General features: G+C 35.8%; 3 protein-coding genes and 1 long non-coding RNA gene across 6 annotated transcripts; 2 read left to right on the top strand and 2 right to left on the bottom strand.

Moving 5' to 3' along the window:
* Positions 1 to 1673: 1673 nt before the first annotated feature.
* On the bottom strand, positions 1674 to 4320 carry LOC130730551 (bet1-like SNARE 1-1). The gene is made up of 6 exons (XM_057582592.1): positions 4213 to 4320; positions 4051 to 4101; positions 2764 to 2917; positions 2227 to 2283; positions 2081 to 2140; positions 1674 to 1933 (listed from the first exon to the last, which is right to left on the bottom strand). Exons 2-6 carry the CDS (start codon positions 4062 to 4064, stop codon positions 1844 to 1846), a joined length of 375 nt encoding a protein of 124 aa, XP_057438575.1. The 5' UTR covers positions 4065 to 4101; positions 4213 to 4320; the 3' UTR covers positions 1674 to 1843.
* A 1773-nt stretch (positions 4321 to 6093) lies between these two features.
* LOC130730550 (deoxyhypusine hydroxylase) lies at positions 6094 to 8262 on the top strand. The gene is made up of 6 exons (XM_057582591.1): positions 6094 to 6394; positions 6478 to 6838; positions 6925 to 7063; positions 7366 to 7492; positions 7809 to 7927; positions 8021 to 8262. The coding sequence occupies exons 1-6, from the start codon at positions 6235 to 6237 to the stop codon at positions 8051 to 8053; spliced, it is 939 nt and encodes a 312-aa protein (XP_057438574.1). The 5' UTR covers positions 6094 to 6234; the 3' UTR covers positions 8054 to 8262.
* A 2631-nt stretch (positions 8263 to 10893) lies between these two features.
* On the bottom strand, positions 10894 to 13261 carry LOC130732654 (uncharacterized). Its single transcript, XR_009017095.1, has 3 exons — positions 13148 to 13261; positions 12620 to 12908; positions 10894 to 12534 (listed from the first exon to the last, which is right to left on the bottom strand). It is a non-coding gene; the product is annotated as an uncharacterized LOC130732654 (long non-coding RNA).
* Positions 13262 to 15932: 2671 nt separating this feature from the next.
* LOC130730549 (pentatricopeptide repeat-containing protein At2g01390) lies at positions 15933 to 19813 on the top strand. Of its 3 annotated transcripts, none has more exons than XM_057582589.1 (4): positions 15933 to 16798; positions 17507 to 19059; positions 19268 to 19464; positions 19613 to 19813. In XM_057582589.1, exons 1-2 carry the CDS (start codon positions 16015 to 16017, stop codon positions 18511 to 18513), a joined length of 1791 nt encoding a protein of 596 aa, XP_057438572.1. In that variant the 5' UTR covers positions 15933 to 16014; the 3' UTR covers positions 18514 to 19059; positions 19268 to 19464; positions 19613 to 19813. The 3 variants fall into 3 exon arrangements, with proteins under 3 accessions (XP_057438572.1, XP_057438573.1, XP_057438571.1); XM_057582590.1 differs by having other exon boundaries at positions 19253 to 19464; XM_057582588.1 differs by having other exon boundaries at positions 17507 to 19464.
* Positions 19814 to 20066: the final 253 nt, after the last annotated feature.

Below are 20066 nucleotides of genomic sequence, written 5' to 3'. Positions count from 1 at the left end.
ATGATGAATCTGTCGTTTCTCTATTGTTCCATCTGCTTTTGTTTGAAGACTGATGATTAATTGATAAATAACTGCTAAGGAAGTGTGACTGTGTGATTAGTTATAGACTCGCCAGGAATATAATAAAAGGGTGTATTAGCATAGAACCTAATAGAGAATGATATCCAGTGAGTGTTTGAATTTCTGATAAACTGAACATTGATCACATACATTGATCAACTTTACGCTATAAAATTTTGTTTTTCCATTTGTGTGTTGTGATATGTGAAATCATGTTTACTTTTGTGCAAACGGTGAAACAAATATACACATGTATACTGTAAGTCTATAAGAGGGCACTTTATTATGGTGCAAATGGTGAGTGTTTGCCTAGCTATCATCACCCAAAATTGTAACTATTACTTCATAAATACGATTGGAGTAGGTTGTACATGAAGCAGCAAGAAACAAAATGATATCTTGATACGTGATTTCCATATGTTAGAGTACAATGAGTCAGTGTTCATTGTGTTCAATAGTTTGCAATATCTTTTTTTGGTCTTGACCAAGGTATCCCCACAGCCAACAGCCGTGAGACTAATCCCTCACCCCATGGTCAGCGCACTAAGCGGTAGATCTGCCATATCGACCAGACGACCACTATATACCATTTTAATCAACTTTTCCCCCTTCGTAGCTAGGGAGAGCTGATTATGTACTTTAAGGATTTAAAATAACTTATTCCAAGTATTTCCCTTGATTTTATGTATCAACGAAGAATGTTTATATACGAGCACAACCTACTTTCAAAAAAAAATATGAGCACAACCTAAATAGATTTTCATCTCAATTTATAAAAAGACATCCAGTCACTTTTTATTTCAAAGTGAGTGTTCGCTTGTACTATTGTTAATATGTACCCAAACATAGCCGAAATCATCTTCAATAAATGTATTTCAAATTCTGTTTAGATGTGACTTCTTTTCCCCATCTTTTGCATCTGAATTTCTCTAAATTATTTTGTGTTTACTTCAGCTTTTTGTTATTTTTTTCTCCAGTAAGGAAGGAATTGCTTATTGGCATATATTTGTTTATCTATTTTTCTCACTTATTCATAAAGGAGTGTTAACTTGCTTTATTGCTCTATCGGAGTATAAAGGAGTATTAGTCCATAAGTTATAAACTATCTTTATTGCTCACTTCTATCGGATTGCTAACTTGCTACCTACGACATAACTACTGTACAGTATCTTCAAATTGATACATGAACTTCATTGTACTTCCTCTATATAATATTCATGAACTTCAGATAGTTCAACCAGAGCTCACCACAGGTATCAAAACTATTCCACGGATGACAAAGTATTTCGAATAATATTATGAAAGAAGCAAAATAACAAATTAGAAAAGAAGGATTAAAAATAAGAACAGAAAAAGGAGAAAAAAACATGAATGAGTCATGAGCTGATGAGCATGCTGTTTGCATATATTTGATCATTTGAGCAGGCCAGAGACGGTGCTTGACTGCTTGTACTTGACTCAGCAAATCGCACAGCTATTTTTTAACTAGTGTATACTGTTTGGTATGCATGTGTTTCTTTCTTACATCACACATACGTTATTATGTCAAAATATGTTTTCATATGCCACATGCTCAAACAAAGGTATCCTAAACCAAAAGGACAGGGAAAATATAACGCAGATCGGATATGGACATTCTCATTGGGTTCTTACCTGTTTAAAAACGTCAAAACCTTATACATAACAGTATCATACATGTAGCAGCAGCTTTAATTACAGGAATAGAGAAAACAGCTTCCTCTCAGAACTAACATAAAGCTGACAGTTCCAATGAAAGATCAAATTACCTAGTTAGGTAGTATATTATGAGAAAAAGCACAACAAAGGATGCTACAAGCGTAAACATTCTCTGGCTGGATTTTTTCTCGAATACCTGAAAGTTGAACAAAATCATTGAAACAGTTAAACAGACATGGAACAATAAATATCTCATACGCAACTTCAACAAATTGAAAGGGACAGGAAAAATCTATAAAGAAATGCTCCTTCAACAGGTATACAGGATCATCAGTATACACACCATTTTAAATTTGTCCATAGTGCCTGAGAGGACTCCTCTTGATGAATCCATATCGTTCCCCTAAATTAATTCCACCAGATCACTAAACCAGAACAAAGAAATAGCATAAAAAATGCCAAGTAATTCTACAGCTTCAGTAAACACACCATACGATCCAGCATGCGGTTATGGCCATCCACCTCCTCTTGAATATCACGAGACAACTGTTGCAATCACACCCATTAAAATAAGTTAGGCTAGTTGTTTTAGTTCTGGTAACCATGCAAGTGCCTGCTATTTACATCTGTATATGAAATGCAAAAACACTTCCTCTATATTTGAATATTCTAGAAGAAGGGTTTGAAAAACTGAAAGGATCTTATAAAACATGACAAGGTTAACATCGCCAGCAATACGCTTGGTGAATGAGAGATTATAAATGCCACCACCCAGCAGCAAAGAAGATGGATGTGAACAAGAATTGAATATTAAAATTACAAAGCCAAGGGGTGCACTTTTAATGCATATGCCAAGATTCCAATTTCTAAGTCCAAAAGTCGCAATTTATGTATTATAACAAAAACTATTGAAAAACAGAGATAGTAACAAAATGATGATGATTACAAGGCACGTCAACCATCTATATAGAAAGAAGTGAAGAACTCAATGACATCTAGGGCATTCTGTTAGCAATAGTATCTTACTCTTTTCATCAGATTGACTCTATCATGCAATCCATCCATTGCTTGCTCATTGTCGTGTTCATCAATTTCATGGGAAGAGGGGTAAAGAGCTGATTCCCTGATGCCACCCTCCTCAATACCATCAAACAGCGCAACTTTATTGTTACGGATGTCTCTAAAATAGGAAAAAAAATATAAAAGCCCCAAAATGATCACATGACAAACACAAACAAGTTACGTTTCAAAACAGTTGAGCAGTTAAAAAATGAAGAGGGTCAGCATAATAACACAACTCCATATTGCAAAGAAGATTGATAAATAAAGTTAAAAAAAAATGTTAGCATTTCGAATATCTTCAGTTGTAAATACAAGGACTTTGGTATTTCTCAGAGTTCAATTTGGTTTGCTACTTTACTATTAGTTTGAATTTTTTATACTATCATCCGATCATGTACCACACATTCACATCACCGAAAGAGCTTGAGTTTTAGTCTCCATAAAGAGAGTGATAGCATAAAATTGTTTTATACTAATAGTGGACCGAACTCACCGAAGTTGAACTCTTCCTAATATTTGTCCACTAAAAACCAATCATACTGCATATATCGATTAGAGGGTGAAACTTTTAAAATTAAATGAAAAAACAAAAGACAATGTGAATATGGACCAAGAAAGTAGTTCACCGAAATCATTCCTAGTTTCAGTAAAACGGTCAATGAGATCATACATATACAATTTTACCCATATTTGAATGCCATATGGGATATTCTAGTGAAATCCTTAAGAAAACGCAGTTTTCCATAACTCTCTGCTAGTGATTGATTTACTAACTACTATCTCAACACACTTCTAGCACGAGTCAGTTTCAAACTGCAAAAACAGTTTACAAGTTAATAACATCTGATATCGAAAATATTCCAGTTGTATTCTTGAAGCCTAAGAAGCAAGCAATTATCTCCGCAAGGGGATTTCGAACTGAAAAATTGTTTAGATGTTTCTATGTTAGACTGTTAAAGCAATCTGAATCTGAATACAATTTGGCAAGCTCAAGCTCAACCTAACTATATAGAGGACACTCTACCTATACCTACTTCATTCCACAAAATTTCACTCCAATTGAGAAATCACAACAAAGTTGAAACAGAATGAAATAAAATCACAGCTCTGAAACATGCATCGACGAATCAATTACACTAATCAAATCATGATCAGAATGAAATCCAAATCGTGTAACCAAACAAATCGAATTGAATCAACAAACGATTAATTAATTGAAGCTTAAATTTGAGAGCAATGATCCGTACTAACCGTCTAGAATTCATGGCTTGTTGCGAGATCGTGTGCAATCTATCTCTGATTCTGAGAAATGAAATTAGCGCGATTAATTGAACAGAGAAATCTGAGAAGTGAAGAAAGTGCGGAAAAAGGAAAATTCAGATCTGAAGGGATCTCGGAGAGATGGAATCGTACCTGTTGATGTGACGGTGGGCCTTGTGATCTTGCTCCACAATACAGCTGAAAGAAGCCAAAACACTGACGGAAGGTTTATATAGTGCGCGAGCCTGCTTGTTTTTTACGACTGTGATTTCCTTGTAAAAGAATAATGCTTGCTATTATTTTATGTCATTTTAAGGGGAGAATTGTTTATTTATAATTTTGTTAGTTATATTTTTATTTTCACTTAAATAATCAAAAAAATAACTAAGGCAATCCCCTTTTATGACTATTGGTGCAAGCAATGACAACATATCTTGAGATAAAGAAGGCATCGAAGGAAACTATATTGTCTACGTAAGCCCAAATCAGCTAAACAGTCAGTACAAGAGTTTGCCTCATGACGCATATGCTTAAAAGAGACAAAGCATAGGCAATAGAGACATAGAAAATAACCTCTTCCAAGATAGCAAACGATGAAGAAGACATGGTGGGTGCCTTTGGCAAACGAATGACATTCATATAGTCACTCTCATAAATCAAACGACAGTTTTCCAGCTCCCAAGCCAAAAGCAAACTATGCTTCAAGGCCAAAAAACACAACATGGAGAGGACAAGTCCCATGAAAGGAAGTTGAGAAACCTACTACTCACTACCAAAAAAGCATTATAAATGATGCCACCAACCCCAACATCACCAAAGAACAACAACTTTTACATTTCGACATGTACCTTTATATTAGTTTAACTACTTGTCCGACTCGGGTGAGGTAAAGGTTAAAAATGAATGTGTCTCCTAGGTGTGCCACCCGCGCAGGGTGAGGGTGGGGAGTGCCTCCCCACGCACTACCTATCCTCGCATCCATTCTCTTCCCCCGTCCCCACTTCTCATCCCCGTGATGAGGTGAATTTTCACATCATCCTCAATTCACACCTCCTCACAAGTCCCCACGGGCCCAAGGGAACCACTAACATATCATTAAAAATTAAAACTAAATTAAATATAAAGAATACATAAAAAATTCTACCTAGACCACAAGTTAAGTATAGAAAGCACATATTTCTTTACCTTAATCGACGTTTTTATCTTTATTAAATATGTGTTGTTTAAACTGAGAATTTAAAGTACCTAATCGGCTATGTTTATGGTCCTTTATATTTTTTTTATTGTCTACCTGACTTCATTATTAAGAGTATTATTGAATTCTTATCTATGTACAGGGGCGGGGATCCAGTGAAGCGAAAATGACGATCTTCACCTCGTCCCTAACCCCAAGTTTGAGCTAGTAGATTTTCGTCTCCATCCCCGTTCCCTATGGGAGAAATTTATCAAGGTCGGAGTCTCAAATGAGACAATCCTCGCAAGGATCGCCAATACAAGTGGAAATTGTCATCCTTAATGTCTTTAAGGATTTAAATCTCAACCTCAAATGTCTAAATAACCACTGTAACAAAAAAACCTTTCGGGTGTTGTAACATGTACTTTGAGTTTATAAGTTAAGTTACTATTAATTACTATTTAATTTATTCAATTAAAAAATGACCATTAAGTTACATAATTTGTATTTTTTTTTCTTAAAGAAAAGTTAGGATTCTTAAACTTTTTTTCAATTGATAAATATTGACTCAAATAAGACATTCTTAATTTCAAAAAGAAAACCGAAACACGGCGGCGGACTCCCTAGCTAAGCAAGCAGTGAGAGATGGTTCAGCTCACCGTATTTAGAGACAACCTCCATTGCATGTCTTGACAGCATTGTATGCTGATAGTGTAGCGTAGTTTCGTTTTAATCTTCCTCGGTAAAAAAAATCACTAAATTCCCGTAAAAAATAAATAATCTCTAAATTAATTTTTAATTCAAAAGTTCATCTTTATATATAGTTTTTATATTTACAAAAAGTACCCTAATAAGTAATAATAACCACCACCGCCTCTACTAGATACGGAGTGAACGAAAAGAAAGGGAAAACAGCAGCACCTAAGTACGCCGTATCGGATTCGGTGGTCGTCCACCGTAGAAGGTGGAGGAGGAAAGGACCATCATCTCTCACAGTAACCATGGACTCCGCAAACGCCGCCGCTTTGGGCTCGCCGGAGATGGAAAAATTCCTCTGCGAATTATTGCTCGACTCAACCCAACCCATCTCCGAGCGCTTCAGAGCCCTCTTCTCCCTCCGCAACCTCAAAGGTCCCGCCCCTCGCAACGCCCTTATACTCGGTCAGTCACTCATCTTTCTTCTCAACCCTCAACCACTTCTCTGTTCTTCATCACCTTGATACGATTCAATTTTCCTTGTTCAGCTACTAGGGATTCATCGAATTTGCTGGCTCATGAAGCTGCATTCGCGTTAGGTCAAATGCAAGAATCGGAAGCGGTTCCTGCTTTAGCTTCACTTCTCAATGATCTTTCTTTGCATCCAATCGTTCGCCATGAAGCAGCTGAAGCACTCGGTGCGATTGGTTCACAGGGTAATCTTCCTCTGTTGAAGAATAGCTTGGATTCTGATCCTGCTCCGGAGGTTCGCGAAACGTGTGAATTGGCTCTTCAACGGATTCATCATGCTGGGAACACTGATGATTCGTCTTCAACTGATGTTTCTCCCTTTAAGTCTGTTGATCCTGCAGCACCAGCCACATCTGGTTCTTCTGTTGGTGAACTAAGGTTTGATACTTTGATTGGTTCGCACGTCGTCTCGTGTTAGTTCAAATGTGAATTGTAGTTTGCTAATTTGTGTTAATCAATGTTAGGGATGTGCTGCTTGATGAGGAGAAAGGGATGTATGAGCGCTATGCAGCTCTCTTTGCGCTTCGAAATGAGGGTGGGAATGAAGCTGTTGCTGCTATTGTTGATTCATTGGGCTCGAAAAGTGCTCTACTGCGACACGAGGTTTGATGATCATGCTCTTGTTTATGTATACTTTATCTGCATTCAATATGGTTATATGAATGGTAGATGATAAGTTATACATTTCACTCGAAACCACACAAGGCTCGATCTAAAGGGATACACAGTGATACGCTAGCCGTTTTTTGAAACGAGTATTTTACATAGCTTGTGCTTACGTATAATAGGAACATGATAAAAGAAATCTAAACATGATCATATTAAATGAATGTTTTAAGGACATGGTTTTAGTTTGTGCACACCTGTTTGAATCTCTTAAGGCCAATGTTTTCTGTGATCTCTAGGTTGCATATGTTTTGGGCCAATTGCAAAATAAAGCTGCTTCAGCTGCTCTATCCAATATACTTAGAGATGTGAATGAGCACCCGATGGTTAGACACGAGGCTGCTGAAGCTCTTGGTTCAATTGCAGGTATTAGTATTACTACAAAATATTGTTGAATGGTGTGATCTCTTTTGATCTCTTCGGAAGTGGTTTTCTTTCAATCTATGACAAGTCCAAAATATATGCTAAATTTGTGTTCAGTTTACAGAGTTCTTGTGTGAAACTTCATTTAACCTTAGTCTTTGATAAAATGGTTGTGTTCTACTGAGCTATGTGACAGAAGATAGTTGACTACTTAACCTGTTAACCATTTCTTGCTATTCGTGTGCAAACTACAAAGCATTTAAATCTCCAAGTTCACATATTAGATTGTTTACTTAATTGTTTTGTTATATGTCCTTAGATGACCAAAGTGTAGCCCTTCTTGAGGAGTTTACTGCAGACCCAGAGCCTCTTGTCTCACAAAGTTGTCAAGTAGCTTTAAGCATGCTGGAATTTGAACAATCAGGAAAATCATTTGAGGTATAAACCGTGGTAGTTAGTAGTTACTGAAGATTTGCATTTCTTGCTTCCATGTTTGTTGACACTTGGCACAACTTTTTTTCGTGGTTGCAGTTCCTGTTCATGCGCACTCCAGCTGTGCATTAAGTGTTTTCTCATGGTGATGCCTTTCAATAATGCCAAGATAGAAGGAATGAATAGATGCATGTGAATGAAGAGAAATTGATCCTGACATATATACACACACACAGCGAGCAACTGTTGTATTTCTTACTCTCCGTAATGAAACATGAAACAATAGCTTTATATAAACATGAGTTTATGCTAAGTTATCGAAATAAACATTTTGTGATGAACTGGAAGCTTTTTATTGTTGCTCAAATGTCCAATTTATGTCTGTTGGCATGGGAAGTCTAAGCTTAAAGCTGGCTGAAATGGGAAGCCCAAGCTTAAAGGTTAGACCTTTGGAAGGTTTGGCAATTGGCATGTTTACTTGATAACATGGTTGCTAAGTGCTGACTTAATGGTAAGACTAAAGAAAGATTGAGAAGAGATTGAAAATATTGATTTTTCTCCCCATATGATCGGTGTTCATGGTTGAAAAAGGCAAATCATGATAAAGTTAAAAGTCCACCAGGCTTCTGGATTTAGCCTTGAATATTGACATCTCATCATGAACGATTAGATTGATATACCATTATTGCCGTGAAAAGGAATTGAGGTTGCTCGTTAGTTTCTTGACCACCTAGTCTGAAGGAGTGACTATCAGTATTCTCTTACACTTTTTTTGTGCTAAGGATTCTTCTCTTATACTAAAATGTCATGAGTCACTTCCAATACAAGTTTTTTTTCCCTCAAAATATCATTTCAGTTTGTAGGCAAGCTACTAATCTCTCTATACTAGTTGAGGGATAAACTATCTTTTTACTCATCTCGTAAAGCTATAAATACATAGTTTTTGTCGCTATTTTTTAAAGGCTTAAATATGTTGGAGGTCCCTCTAAAATAGGGGTCCTTTGGTTAAGGCCCCTACCAAATATTTTGGGTGGAATAAGCCCCTAATGTGAAAATAATATATAGTGATAAGTCCCTGCCGTGAGGTTCCGTTTAATTTTTTATGATTCTGCAAATGGTGCTGACGTGGATTATATTTTTTGAAAATTATTAGGGTGCCACGTAAGTAAATTAGGGTTGAAAAATAAAATAAATAAAAACCCAAAGTAAAAAACCCAAGTAAAATCCCCAAACGAACTTGGGTTTTTTACTTTGGGTTTTTATTTTTTATTTATTTTTTTCAACCCTCATTTACTTACGTGGCACCCTCTTTAATTGAATAATTTTCACAAGATATAATTCATGTCAGCGCCGTTTGCAGAATCATCAGAAATTAAACGGAACCTCACGGCAGAGGTTTATCACTATATATTATTTTCATATTAGGGGCTTATTCCACCCAAAAAAATTTGTAGGGGCCTTAACCAAAGGACCCCTATTTTAGAAGGACCTCCAACATATTTAAGCCTTTTTTAAATGGGTAATTTTAGTCCATAATTTCTAAAATAACACCATTTTAGTCTTTCACGTTAACAAAATGGTGAACCAAACCACATATAAAAAAATGGTATATACTAAACAATATCTGTGGTATCTTTCTTATCGATCACAGTTGTCCAAAATTTATCAATTTGGACTGAAAATTGATAAATAATAATAATAATAAGTCAAAAAAAAAATTAAGTTATATAATATCTAAAATAAACATACAGTAAAAAAACTTACAAATTTATGATTTCTTATATCTAAAATAAATTTTGTTCTTTTAATCCATAAAATATCTTATAATTAATAACACATTTTTTTAAATCACACTAAAAAACAAAAATGAATATCTCAGTGCATCGCACAGGTAAGAAATACTAGTATATTATAAAAATGAAGATGGTGTTGATAGGTAGTAAAGATGGCAGTGGCGGCTAACATGGCCGCGATAATGGCGATGGTGGTGATGGAGGGTGTGGTTGTGGTGGTGGTTGTAGAGGTGGCAGCGGTGATGTTGAGTGATGATTAGCAGGGAAGCCTAAGGGTAAAGCCACCCAAGCAAGAACTTTATGCAAAAAAAAAAAGGCCCCTAAAAACCAAGCATTAATACTGAGTAATTTTTTTTTACCAAGACAAAAAGGCCCCAAAAAAGTCTCACTTTAAAGTTTATTTTAGGCCTCATTTAGTGTTGGGTCGGCCCTGATGATTAGTGGTGGCGGTGGTGATGGTGGTTGTGGTGGTGGCGGCGGCGGTGGAGGAAGGTTGTTGTGACATATTAATAAATGTTTACGATTGGATATATGGTAAATCAACCCCTCTAACCGAAACTATATTAATAAACTCCAACACTGAGAACCCAAATAAAAAGAGTAGATTCCAACTTACGTTAAAAAAAAATATTGCAACCCAAATTGTTTATATTATTAAATATCAATTATTAAATTTGAGTAATATTAATTATTTACACAAAGAAAATTCTAATACAAGGAATTTAGTACTGAAATAGCAAGGAAATGTTTATAATTTGCTACAGTGTAGTTGCTAAATATCTTTAAGCCAATAAACAACTCAATTCATGCTACCAAACCCTTGGTAGAAAACCAGAAGACGTCCTTGGATAATCTCGTAGTTCCTACGGAGTGGAGACGATGGGATCAGTCCTTGAATTTTTGTTCCTTTTGCCGCATTTCGCCCGGCAAATATCTGGCAACCAAACCCCTTTTGCTCAGTTTGCTGTAATTTGCTACCAAGATTTTTCTAGGAAATGCTTGGAAGCTAACCTCCGAAATTCTTGTTGAATTTCCTGGAATCATCTTTTAATTATTTTTTATTTTTGAATTTCTAATTTTGTAAAAATAACTTTTTTATAAGTCATGTAATATATTGAAATAGAAATATAAATAGTACTTCAACCCAATACGCAGAGTAAAGAATTGGTACCAAGCGATAAAGATTGGATGCTAACAATAAACTAGAGTATCTGTCATTGTCATGTCAAAGATACAATGGAAAAATTTGTGAGAAATATTTCCAAAATATGTAAACTTGGAAATATGTATTTGATTATTGGTTATATTATTTATGTTTGAGAATATATCAATATAGTAAGATGGTCCAATGGGTAGTCATTAGGGGTGTACAAGGGACGGGTTGGGACGGGTTTTGGTTAACCCTAACCCGACCCTAAATATTTAACGGGTCAATTCATAGACCCTAACCCGTCCCTAGACCCGAAGCAACCCGACATTATGCGGGTCCAATTTAGGACGGGCCTATGTAGGACGGGACCGGGTTGGCCCGATGGACAATAAGTCTAAGATTATTTGATACTAATTGTAAAATTTAAAGATAATAACATATTAAAAGAGTTATAAGTTGGAACTATTTTTTGGAAAAAAGAACTTGAAAGGATCAAATTCTTTCATATCTTCACTTGTCTCACATGTGCATAATACACAAATGATTTTCTCTTGTTAGAGCATGAAAGTATCCATAGTTTGATCAACGAATTCATAAGGTAGATGTTAAACATTTTATTCTCATCCACATGATAAGATAAATTTGAGCACCATGTATACATTTTAATCATTATAATAAATTAAAATTTTATAAAATATATATGTGGGACGGGTCGGGTGACCCGAGTGTCAACCCGAACCCGACCCTATCCGAAGTCGGGTAACTCTAAGATCAACCCGAACCCGGTCTCTTTTATTGATTGGGTCGGGACAGGTTGGCTGGTAGGGCCGGGTCTTGTACACCCCTAGTAGTCATCATGCTATGACACATATGTTGTACGGGTTCGAATCCTCCTGGTGGTTACGTTTTGAAGTCACGTCCCTGGGAGTTGAACCCGCGAGGCGTGACTTGCATTGCCAAGGGATGCGTTGCCAAGCAGACCAACGTGTTGGTTGGTAATATTTCTGAACATTAATTGTATATGTGGGTTTTTGAGAAACCTTTTACCAAAAGATTTCTTTTCACCAAGGGATGTTAATATCTCTATATAAAGAGATACTTGGGCAGAAAAACCAGAACATTGAGAAGTGCGAAATTTGTATCTTTCATACAAATTTCTCTTCCATTTCCATTATTCCAAATCATCCTCCATTTCACTAATGCATGAGTGAAGTGTGTGAATCATACTTCTGTAAAATATTATCAAAGATACGCTTGGTGTGTTAGTGCAAACCACATCAAGGAATTCAAAGTATCTTGAAGGGAATTCGCCGGTTTATCTCAATTGCATCCAATATACATTAATTGGTGGGGGCGAATTGAACCTAAAGGTTAGTGCTTAGGCACGCTTTGAATCTTCAAGTGCTCCTGTCATCAAGATCTTCATCAATTCAAGAGTTGCAGCATCTTCCCCAACAGAGATTATTTCCCAACAAAATTAATTTACAATGTGGAATTCCCACTTAATTCTCATATATGCTTAAACTATTTTGTCATAGTTAGTCACATTGGAATTACATACAGAAAAAATTCCAGACTTAGGAGAAGAGCTCATTTGGTGGCTTAGTTATGGAATCCACGCTGTCTTTCAGCCACTTCGGATGGTAGGTGTATCATTTGAAGACTTTTGCCTGCACCAAAGAACTATGATAGTTATTTTCTGTAATATCTCTTTATCATTTACTGTCGTCCCCTCATCTGGTCTTAAAGCAATACCTCTCTCAAACTTTTTGTATGCCACACGAGGGAAATAATAGCACTATACCAAGCTATGAACATATGCTTTTTCTGAAATTCCATCAAAACGATCTTTATTCGCCACTTCCGGAGCTACATATCCTCTATGGTCCCTTTAGCATTAGATAGAGAAGAAGATCTTCTTGGCACAGAGAGAAGAAGATCTTCTTGGAACTCAACGTGGCAAGTCCAAAATCAGATATCTTTGGAGATAAGTTCTCATGTAGAGAAGTATGTTTTATGCTTTGATATCCAAATATCATGGGGCCTTCAAAACAGTACACCAAAAGATTAACAATGTTTTTGTATGATGCTTGCCGCCTCATTTTTGAATTATCCACCATTTGAATTTGAACGTGCTGGTGTTTTTTGTTGCAATACTGGTGCGCAGTCATAAAATAATGTATACATTTCATAGAAGAGTATATATATTTCATCTTTAGAAGTGTGATTGAAGCTTATAAAAAAAAAAGAAGTGGGGATGAAGAGTGATAAATCCAAGCTTACATTGACATAATCTTTTAGACAAGCACTAATCGATAAATTTAATGGTGCAATAGTGAGGGAGAAACTCATACATATCTGAAAGACCTTTACATAAACGAAACCTTCAGCATTTAAAAAAACCAACTTTCATCATATTAGAGTATTTTGATTCCCCACATGCTCTTAAAAGGAATGTGATGAGGGTTGGTTGGTTGAGGAGAAATAAGCGGTGGATGGAACGAGAAGAATGGGGTACCGATGGTTACAAAGTCCAACCCCAAATATAACGTGAATTTTCAGCCACTAAAATTTGTTTCTGGTCCCAAATATAAGGTGAAGGAATGAATGGTTAAGGAGGAATGGAAGAAATAAAATTAAATAAAATATTTACTTTTTACTAAAATGTCATGAGTCACTTTTAATACGAGTGTGTTTTTTTATCTTCTCAAAAGATCATTCCAGCTTATAGGCAAGGGACTAATTTCCCTATACTTATGAGTTATGACATGCTTAAAGAAGCCAAATCTCTTCAATTTGGACTAGTTCATGTTATGGGATAAACTATGTTTGTAGTCACTGCATAGTTATAAATACATAGTTTTAGTCCCTAATTTTTAAATGGGTAATTTTAGTCCATATTTTCTAAAATAACACCATTTTAGTCTTTCACGTTAATAAAATGGTGAACCAACCACATAAAAAAAGTGGTATATACTAAACAATATCCGTGGTATCTCACTTATCGATTACAGTTGTCCAAAATTTATCAATTTGGACTGAAATTTGATAAATAATAATAATAATAATAAGTCAAAAAACAAATATTAAAGCTTTATAATATCTAAAATAAACATACAATAAAAAAACTTACAAATTTATGATTTCTTATATCTAAAATAAATTTTGTTATGTTAATCCATAAAATATCTTTAAATTAATAACACAGAGTTTTTTTTTTAAAATCACACAAAAAAAAAAACAAAAATGAATATCCCCTGTGTATCACACATGTAAGAAATACTAGTATATTATAAAAATGAAGATAATGTTAATAGGTGGTAAATATGACGGTGGCGACTAACGTGGCCGTGATAAGGGCGAGGGTGGTGATGGAGGGTGTGGTTGTGGTAGTGGTTGTAGAGGTGGCAGCGGTGATGTTGAGTGATGATTAACATAGCGGCCTAAGGGTAAAGCCACCAAAGCAAGGGATTTAGGCCCCAAAAAAAAGGCCCCTAAAAATTAAGCATTAATACTGAGTAAATTTTATTTTACCAAGACAAAAAGGCCCCAAAAAAGTCTTACTTAAAGTTTGTTTTAGGCCTTCTTAAGTGTTGGGTCGGCCTTGATGATTAGTGGTGGCGGTGGTGATGGTGGTTGTGGTGGTGGTGGCGGCGGTGGAGGAAGGGGGTTGTGACATATTAATAAATGTTTACAATTGGATATATGGCAAATCAACCCCTCCAACCGAAACTATATTAATAAACTCCAATACTGAGAACCCAAATCAAAAGAATAGATTCCAACTTACGTTAAAAAAAAAAGATTGCAACCCAAGTTGTTTATATTATTAAATATCAATTATTAAATTTGAGTAATATTAATTATTTACACAAAAAAAATTATAATACGAGGAATTTAGTACTGAAATAGCAAGGAAATGTTTATAATTTGCTAAAGTGTAGTTCCTAAATATCTTTAAGCCAATCAACAACTCAATTCATGCTACCAAACCCTTGGTAGAAAACCGGAAGGCGTCCTTGGGTTATCTCGTAGTTCCTACGGGGATGAGACCATGGGGTCAGTCCCTGAATTTTTGTTCCTTTTGCCGCATTTCGCTCGGTAAATATTTGGCAACTAAACCCATTTTGCTCAGTTTGCTGTAATTTGCTACCAAGAGTTTTCTAAGAAATGCTTGGAAGCTAACCTCCGTAATTCTTGTAGAATTTCCCGGATTCATCTTTTAATTATCTTCTAAAATCATCTTCTAATTATTTTTATTTTTGAATTCTAATTTTGTAAAAATAACTTTTTTATAAGCCATGTATTATATTGAAATAGAAGTACAAATAGTACTTCAACCCAATATACAAAGTAAAGAATTGGCACCAAGCGTTTAAGATTGGATGCTAACAATAAACTAGAGTATCTGTCATTGTCATGTCAAAGATACAATGGAAAAATTAATTTACAATGTGGAATTCCCACTTAATTCTCATATATGCTTAAACTATTTTGTCATAGTAAGTCACATTGGAATAACATACAGAAAAAACCAACTTTCATCATATATTAGAGTATTTTGATTCCCCACATGCTCTTAAAAGGAATGTGGTGAGGGTTGGTTGGTTGGGGAGAAATAAGCGGTGGATGAAACGAGGAGAATGGGGTACCGATGGTTACAAAGTCCAACCCCAAATATAACGCGAATTTTCAGCCACTAAGATCGGTTTCTGCCTTTCTGGTCCTAAATACAAGGCGAATGAATGAATGGTTAAGGGATGGAATAAATAAAATTAAACAAAATATTACTCTTTAGTCTTTACTAAAATGTCATGAGTCACTACTAATACGAGTGTTTTTTTTCTCTTCTCAAAATATCATTCCTGCTTATAGACAAGGGACTAATTTCCCTATACTTATGACATGCTTAAAGAAGCCAAATCTCTTCAATTTAGACTAGTTCATGTTATGGGATAAACTATGTTTTTAGTCACTGCAAAGTTATAAATACATAGTTTTAGTCCTTTATTTTTTTACTGGGTCATTTTAGTCCATATTTTCTAAAATAACACCATATTAGTCTTTCATGTTGTTTCTCCACTATTACAGTTCAGGAATCTTAATTTTGTCGAAACCTCTTTTGTTGAATTAGGTTTTCTCTGTTACCGATGTGGAGAACTAGATTTTCCAAGCTTCATGGATTTCTCAGAAACCTCGTTCCTGCTCCTTCCGTCAAACGAATGCATTCCCTTCAACAACATCAACACAAACAACACAAAAACAAAGCCATCACTCCAATTCATAGCAGCAACAACAACAACAACAACAACAACAATGTTGTCAAATCAAAGAAGAAGAAGAAGAAAAACAATGGTTCTTCTTCTGATCCTAAAGAGTACATGAGGAACATAATTGGCAAAATTTACAGAATTTTGAAGTTTTCAACATGGGATTCAGCTCAGCAAGAGCTTGATAGTCTCCCTTTGAAATGGGACTCTTACACTGTCAACCAGGTTCTCAAATCACACCCTCCAATGGAGAAAGCATGGTTGTTCTTCAACTGGGCTTCTCGCCTCAAAGGCTTCAAGCATGACCAGTTCACTTACACGACAATGCTGGATATTTTTGGAGAAGCTGGTCGGATTTCCTCCATGAAACATTGTTTCCAGCAGATGCAGGAGAAGGGGGTCAAGGTTGATTCTGTTGTATATACTTCCATGATGCATTGGCTGTCGAGTTATGGGAATGTGGATGAGGCTGTTGCGCTTTGGGAAGAAATGAAATCCAAGGGATGTTGCCCTACTGTTGTTTCTTACACTGCTTATATCAAGATTCTGTTTGATGATCAAAGAGTCATGGAGGCCACTGGTGTTTACAAGGAGATGCTTCGCGCGGGATGTGTTCCGAATTGCCATACTTACACGGTTCTTATGGACTATCTAATTGGGTCTGGTTAGTGTGCTTCCAACCTGTTTGTTATATTGTCTAGGAGGGTATTAAGTCCTTCTCTTTGCTAGTTAAAAGATTATGCATGTATATGTATGTGCCACACATGTATGTATGATATTGCTAACGTATTCACATTGTCCTTTTTTTGTACCTAGATCTTAGGTGTACATTAACAAATTTGAAGTTGTAACTTGTTAACATACTCTTTCTAAAAATTAAGCTGGTGGTTCTTAGAAATGACATACAAGTAATATTTGTTGTTGTTTCTTTTTTAGATTTTAGTGATGATACTGTTTTATAACTAAATGAACTCAAAACTCCAGCTGAACTTGCAATGATTCCTTGCTTTAGAGTTTGTTGACTGAAGGATTATTTTCCTTTCAGAAAAAGCTAAGTATCTTATTGACATTTACATTCATTAATCCCTTAGGGCTTATTGAGAATCATATAATGTTAGTCTTAAAAAAGTATTAAAATGGTGTACTTTGCTTGCATCATTTATAACATGAAAAATATGTTGCTTGTGTTTATAATGTTCAGCAGATAAAATGGTAGCTTCTATGCAGTATACTTTTGGTTCTATTTCATTTAGAAACTTCTAAGTTCCAACTGCTACACTTGTCTCCTATCCTGAGTTGGTGAGTTGTGTAGTTTTACTTTCTTATAAAATTTGTAGGCAGTAAGGGTTATTCTTGTTTTTGTGTATTTTAGGAAAATGCAAAGAAGCCCTTGAAATTTTTGAAAAGATGCAAGAGGCTGCGGTGCAACCTGATAAAGCTGCATGCAATATTTTGATTGAGAAGTGTTCTAAAGTTGGTGGGACTTTGTTCATGACCCACATCCTTGAGTATATGAAAGAAAACCGTCTTGTTCTTCGTTATCCTGTTTTCATGAAAGCATTGGAAGCTTTAAGAGTTGCTGGTGAGAGTGATACCCTTCTAAGGCAAGTCCATCCACACCTTGATATGAATTGTAGCATACGAAAGAAAGCAAATGACAGCATCCAAGTTGCTGCAGATTCTCCTGCTAATTTAGATAAAAAACTTATATCTGTTCTCTTGAAAAATAGAAATGTTGTTGCTATTGACCATTTACTCAAGGGGATGATGGATAAGAAAATACCTTTGGATAATAAGGTTGTCTCAGCCATTTTAGAGGTAAATAGTAGTCATTGTCGACCTGATGGTGCTTTGTTGGCATTCAAGTACTGTGTAGCAATGGGAATAAGTATTGAGAGAACAGGATATCTTTCCTTAATAGGCTTGTTGATCAGATCAAATATGTATCCTAAGCTGGTGGAAATTGTTAGGGAAATGACTAGAGCTGGGCATTCTCTTGGAGTGTATCTGGCTTCACTTATAATTTATAGGCTTGGTTGCGCTAGGCAGCCAGCATTGGCCTTGAAGATTTTCATCTTATTACCCGATAATCATAAGTGCACTGCTACCTATACTGCTTTGATTAGCGCTTACTTTTCTGCTAGAAGTGTTAATAAGGCACTTGAGTTTTACAAAATCATGTGCAGAAAAGGATTTCGTCCGATGTTAGGCACGTACAATGTACTAATAGCCGGTTTGGAAAGAAATGGTAGATGTCCTGAAGCAGAACTTTATAAGAAACAAAAGAAGAACCTGCATACTAATTGTTGTTCTCAGGAAAGTATTGGCATCGAGGGAAAGATATGCGACCTTCTCTTTGCTGTGAATGTCATACTTTGATATTGATGTGTTGAGATTCTCATTGTTGATTCATATTGAGGGCATGATGAGTAGATGCCTATTGGAAACTGGAAATGTACCTTATGCTGCAAGCATGGCACCTGCTGCTTATGTGTCAAGAAAAGATGGAAATTTTGACCCTAGATGCGGTTCATTAGAGATTCCAACAAGGTTTAACTGTCAATTTTATCTATCTGCATTTGCTTACGTGTTGAATTTCCATGTATCCCATGTGAATGACGTGTATGCACAGCACAGCAGACCCATTTGAGGAACATAATTACGAGTTCCATGTCCAAAGGAGTTTCAAACCTTCCATCTCTCCCAACACTATCACTTGAAACATTTGAAGCCATTAAGCCCAAAATACAGCAACCTTTTCTTCATTACAGTTTCACTTTTTGTTCATTTCTATTATCAAACCATCGCATCCCGTCTTCTCCAGATTCTTGCGATGAAGAACAGGGTCTTCTTTGTCACGCCTTCTTCTTCATGCAGTTGGGTGGAAATATTTGTCAGCTTGGAAGCACAAGTTCACAATAAGTGGTTAGTTATGCTATATAATTGAGCTTATTATTGAAAAGTGTAGTGATTCCTTCTACTATGGCTGCGTGCTTTACACTAGGGACTCCCTCTTTCCACCGTTGGTTTGTTCTGGGTTTGATGATTTGAATCAATATATTGTTATGATTTTAGATTGATTTCAATTCTGATTTTTTTCTTTAATTTCTTTTTTGAGTTCTGCTCTGCATAGGAGGAAAAGAAACATAGGGAGAAAAACCAGAGGAACCCAAGAATGAAGAAGTGAAGAAACAGGAAGCTAAGAAAGTGGAAGAACCTGCAGCAGAGAACAAAGAGGAGGAATCAAACAATGAATCCATCAAGGATCAAGTTGCGCCCTCAGAAACTGTGCTTGAAATGTTCATGCATTGTGAGGATCGTGGGTGCAAGGTTCGTCGCTCCTTCGATGGAATGCTTACAATGTCATCACCAAGAACTGCAATTTCTCCTTTACTCTAGCTGGGTCCGAATTTTTTGTGAGTCAGTTTTATGTTTCCATTGAACTGAGGTTTTTTTTGTGTGTGTGTATTCTTTGCAGTGTTTGATGATTGAAGCAGCTTACTAAGGTGTCTGAACGGGAAGGAAATTCAGGGTATTCCATGGGAGCATTTTTTTATAAGCCTCCCATGGGAGCTTGAACATAACAGACTGTGATGGAAGAATGTGCATATGAAGAGGATATTGTTGTGTTTATTTATAAGTTACTTGCAATATTAGTATACAAAACTTTTTGATTGTACTTGTGTCAGTCAAATTATATTATTTGATTTATTATAATATTATTTGTTAACTATAATAGAGCACCTATAATAGAGCAAGCTAGTTAATGAAAGAATTCTCTATTCTCTATCACGGTTCATTGGAGGGTGGATGATTTTGTCGTCTCGTTCTCATTACAATGAAAATGGAAGTTTAACCTTCTCCTTCTTCAATCCAATCACTAATCATAAAGTCTTCGTCCCATCACCTTTGTACTTCTCCAACTCTCAAAT

Source organism: Lotus japonicus, chromosome 1 (assembly GCF_012489685.1).
Source record: "Lotus japonicus ecotype B-129 chromosome 1, LjGifu_v1.2".
Classification (NCBI taxonomy): Eukaryota; Viridiplantae; Streptophyta; class Magnoliopsida; order Fabales; family Fabaceae; genus Lotus; species Lotus japonicus.
Note: the sequence above shows the minus strand (reverse complement) of the source record. Positions and strands in the feature narration are given on the sequence as shown.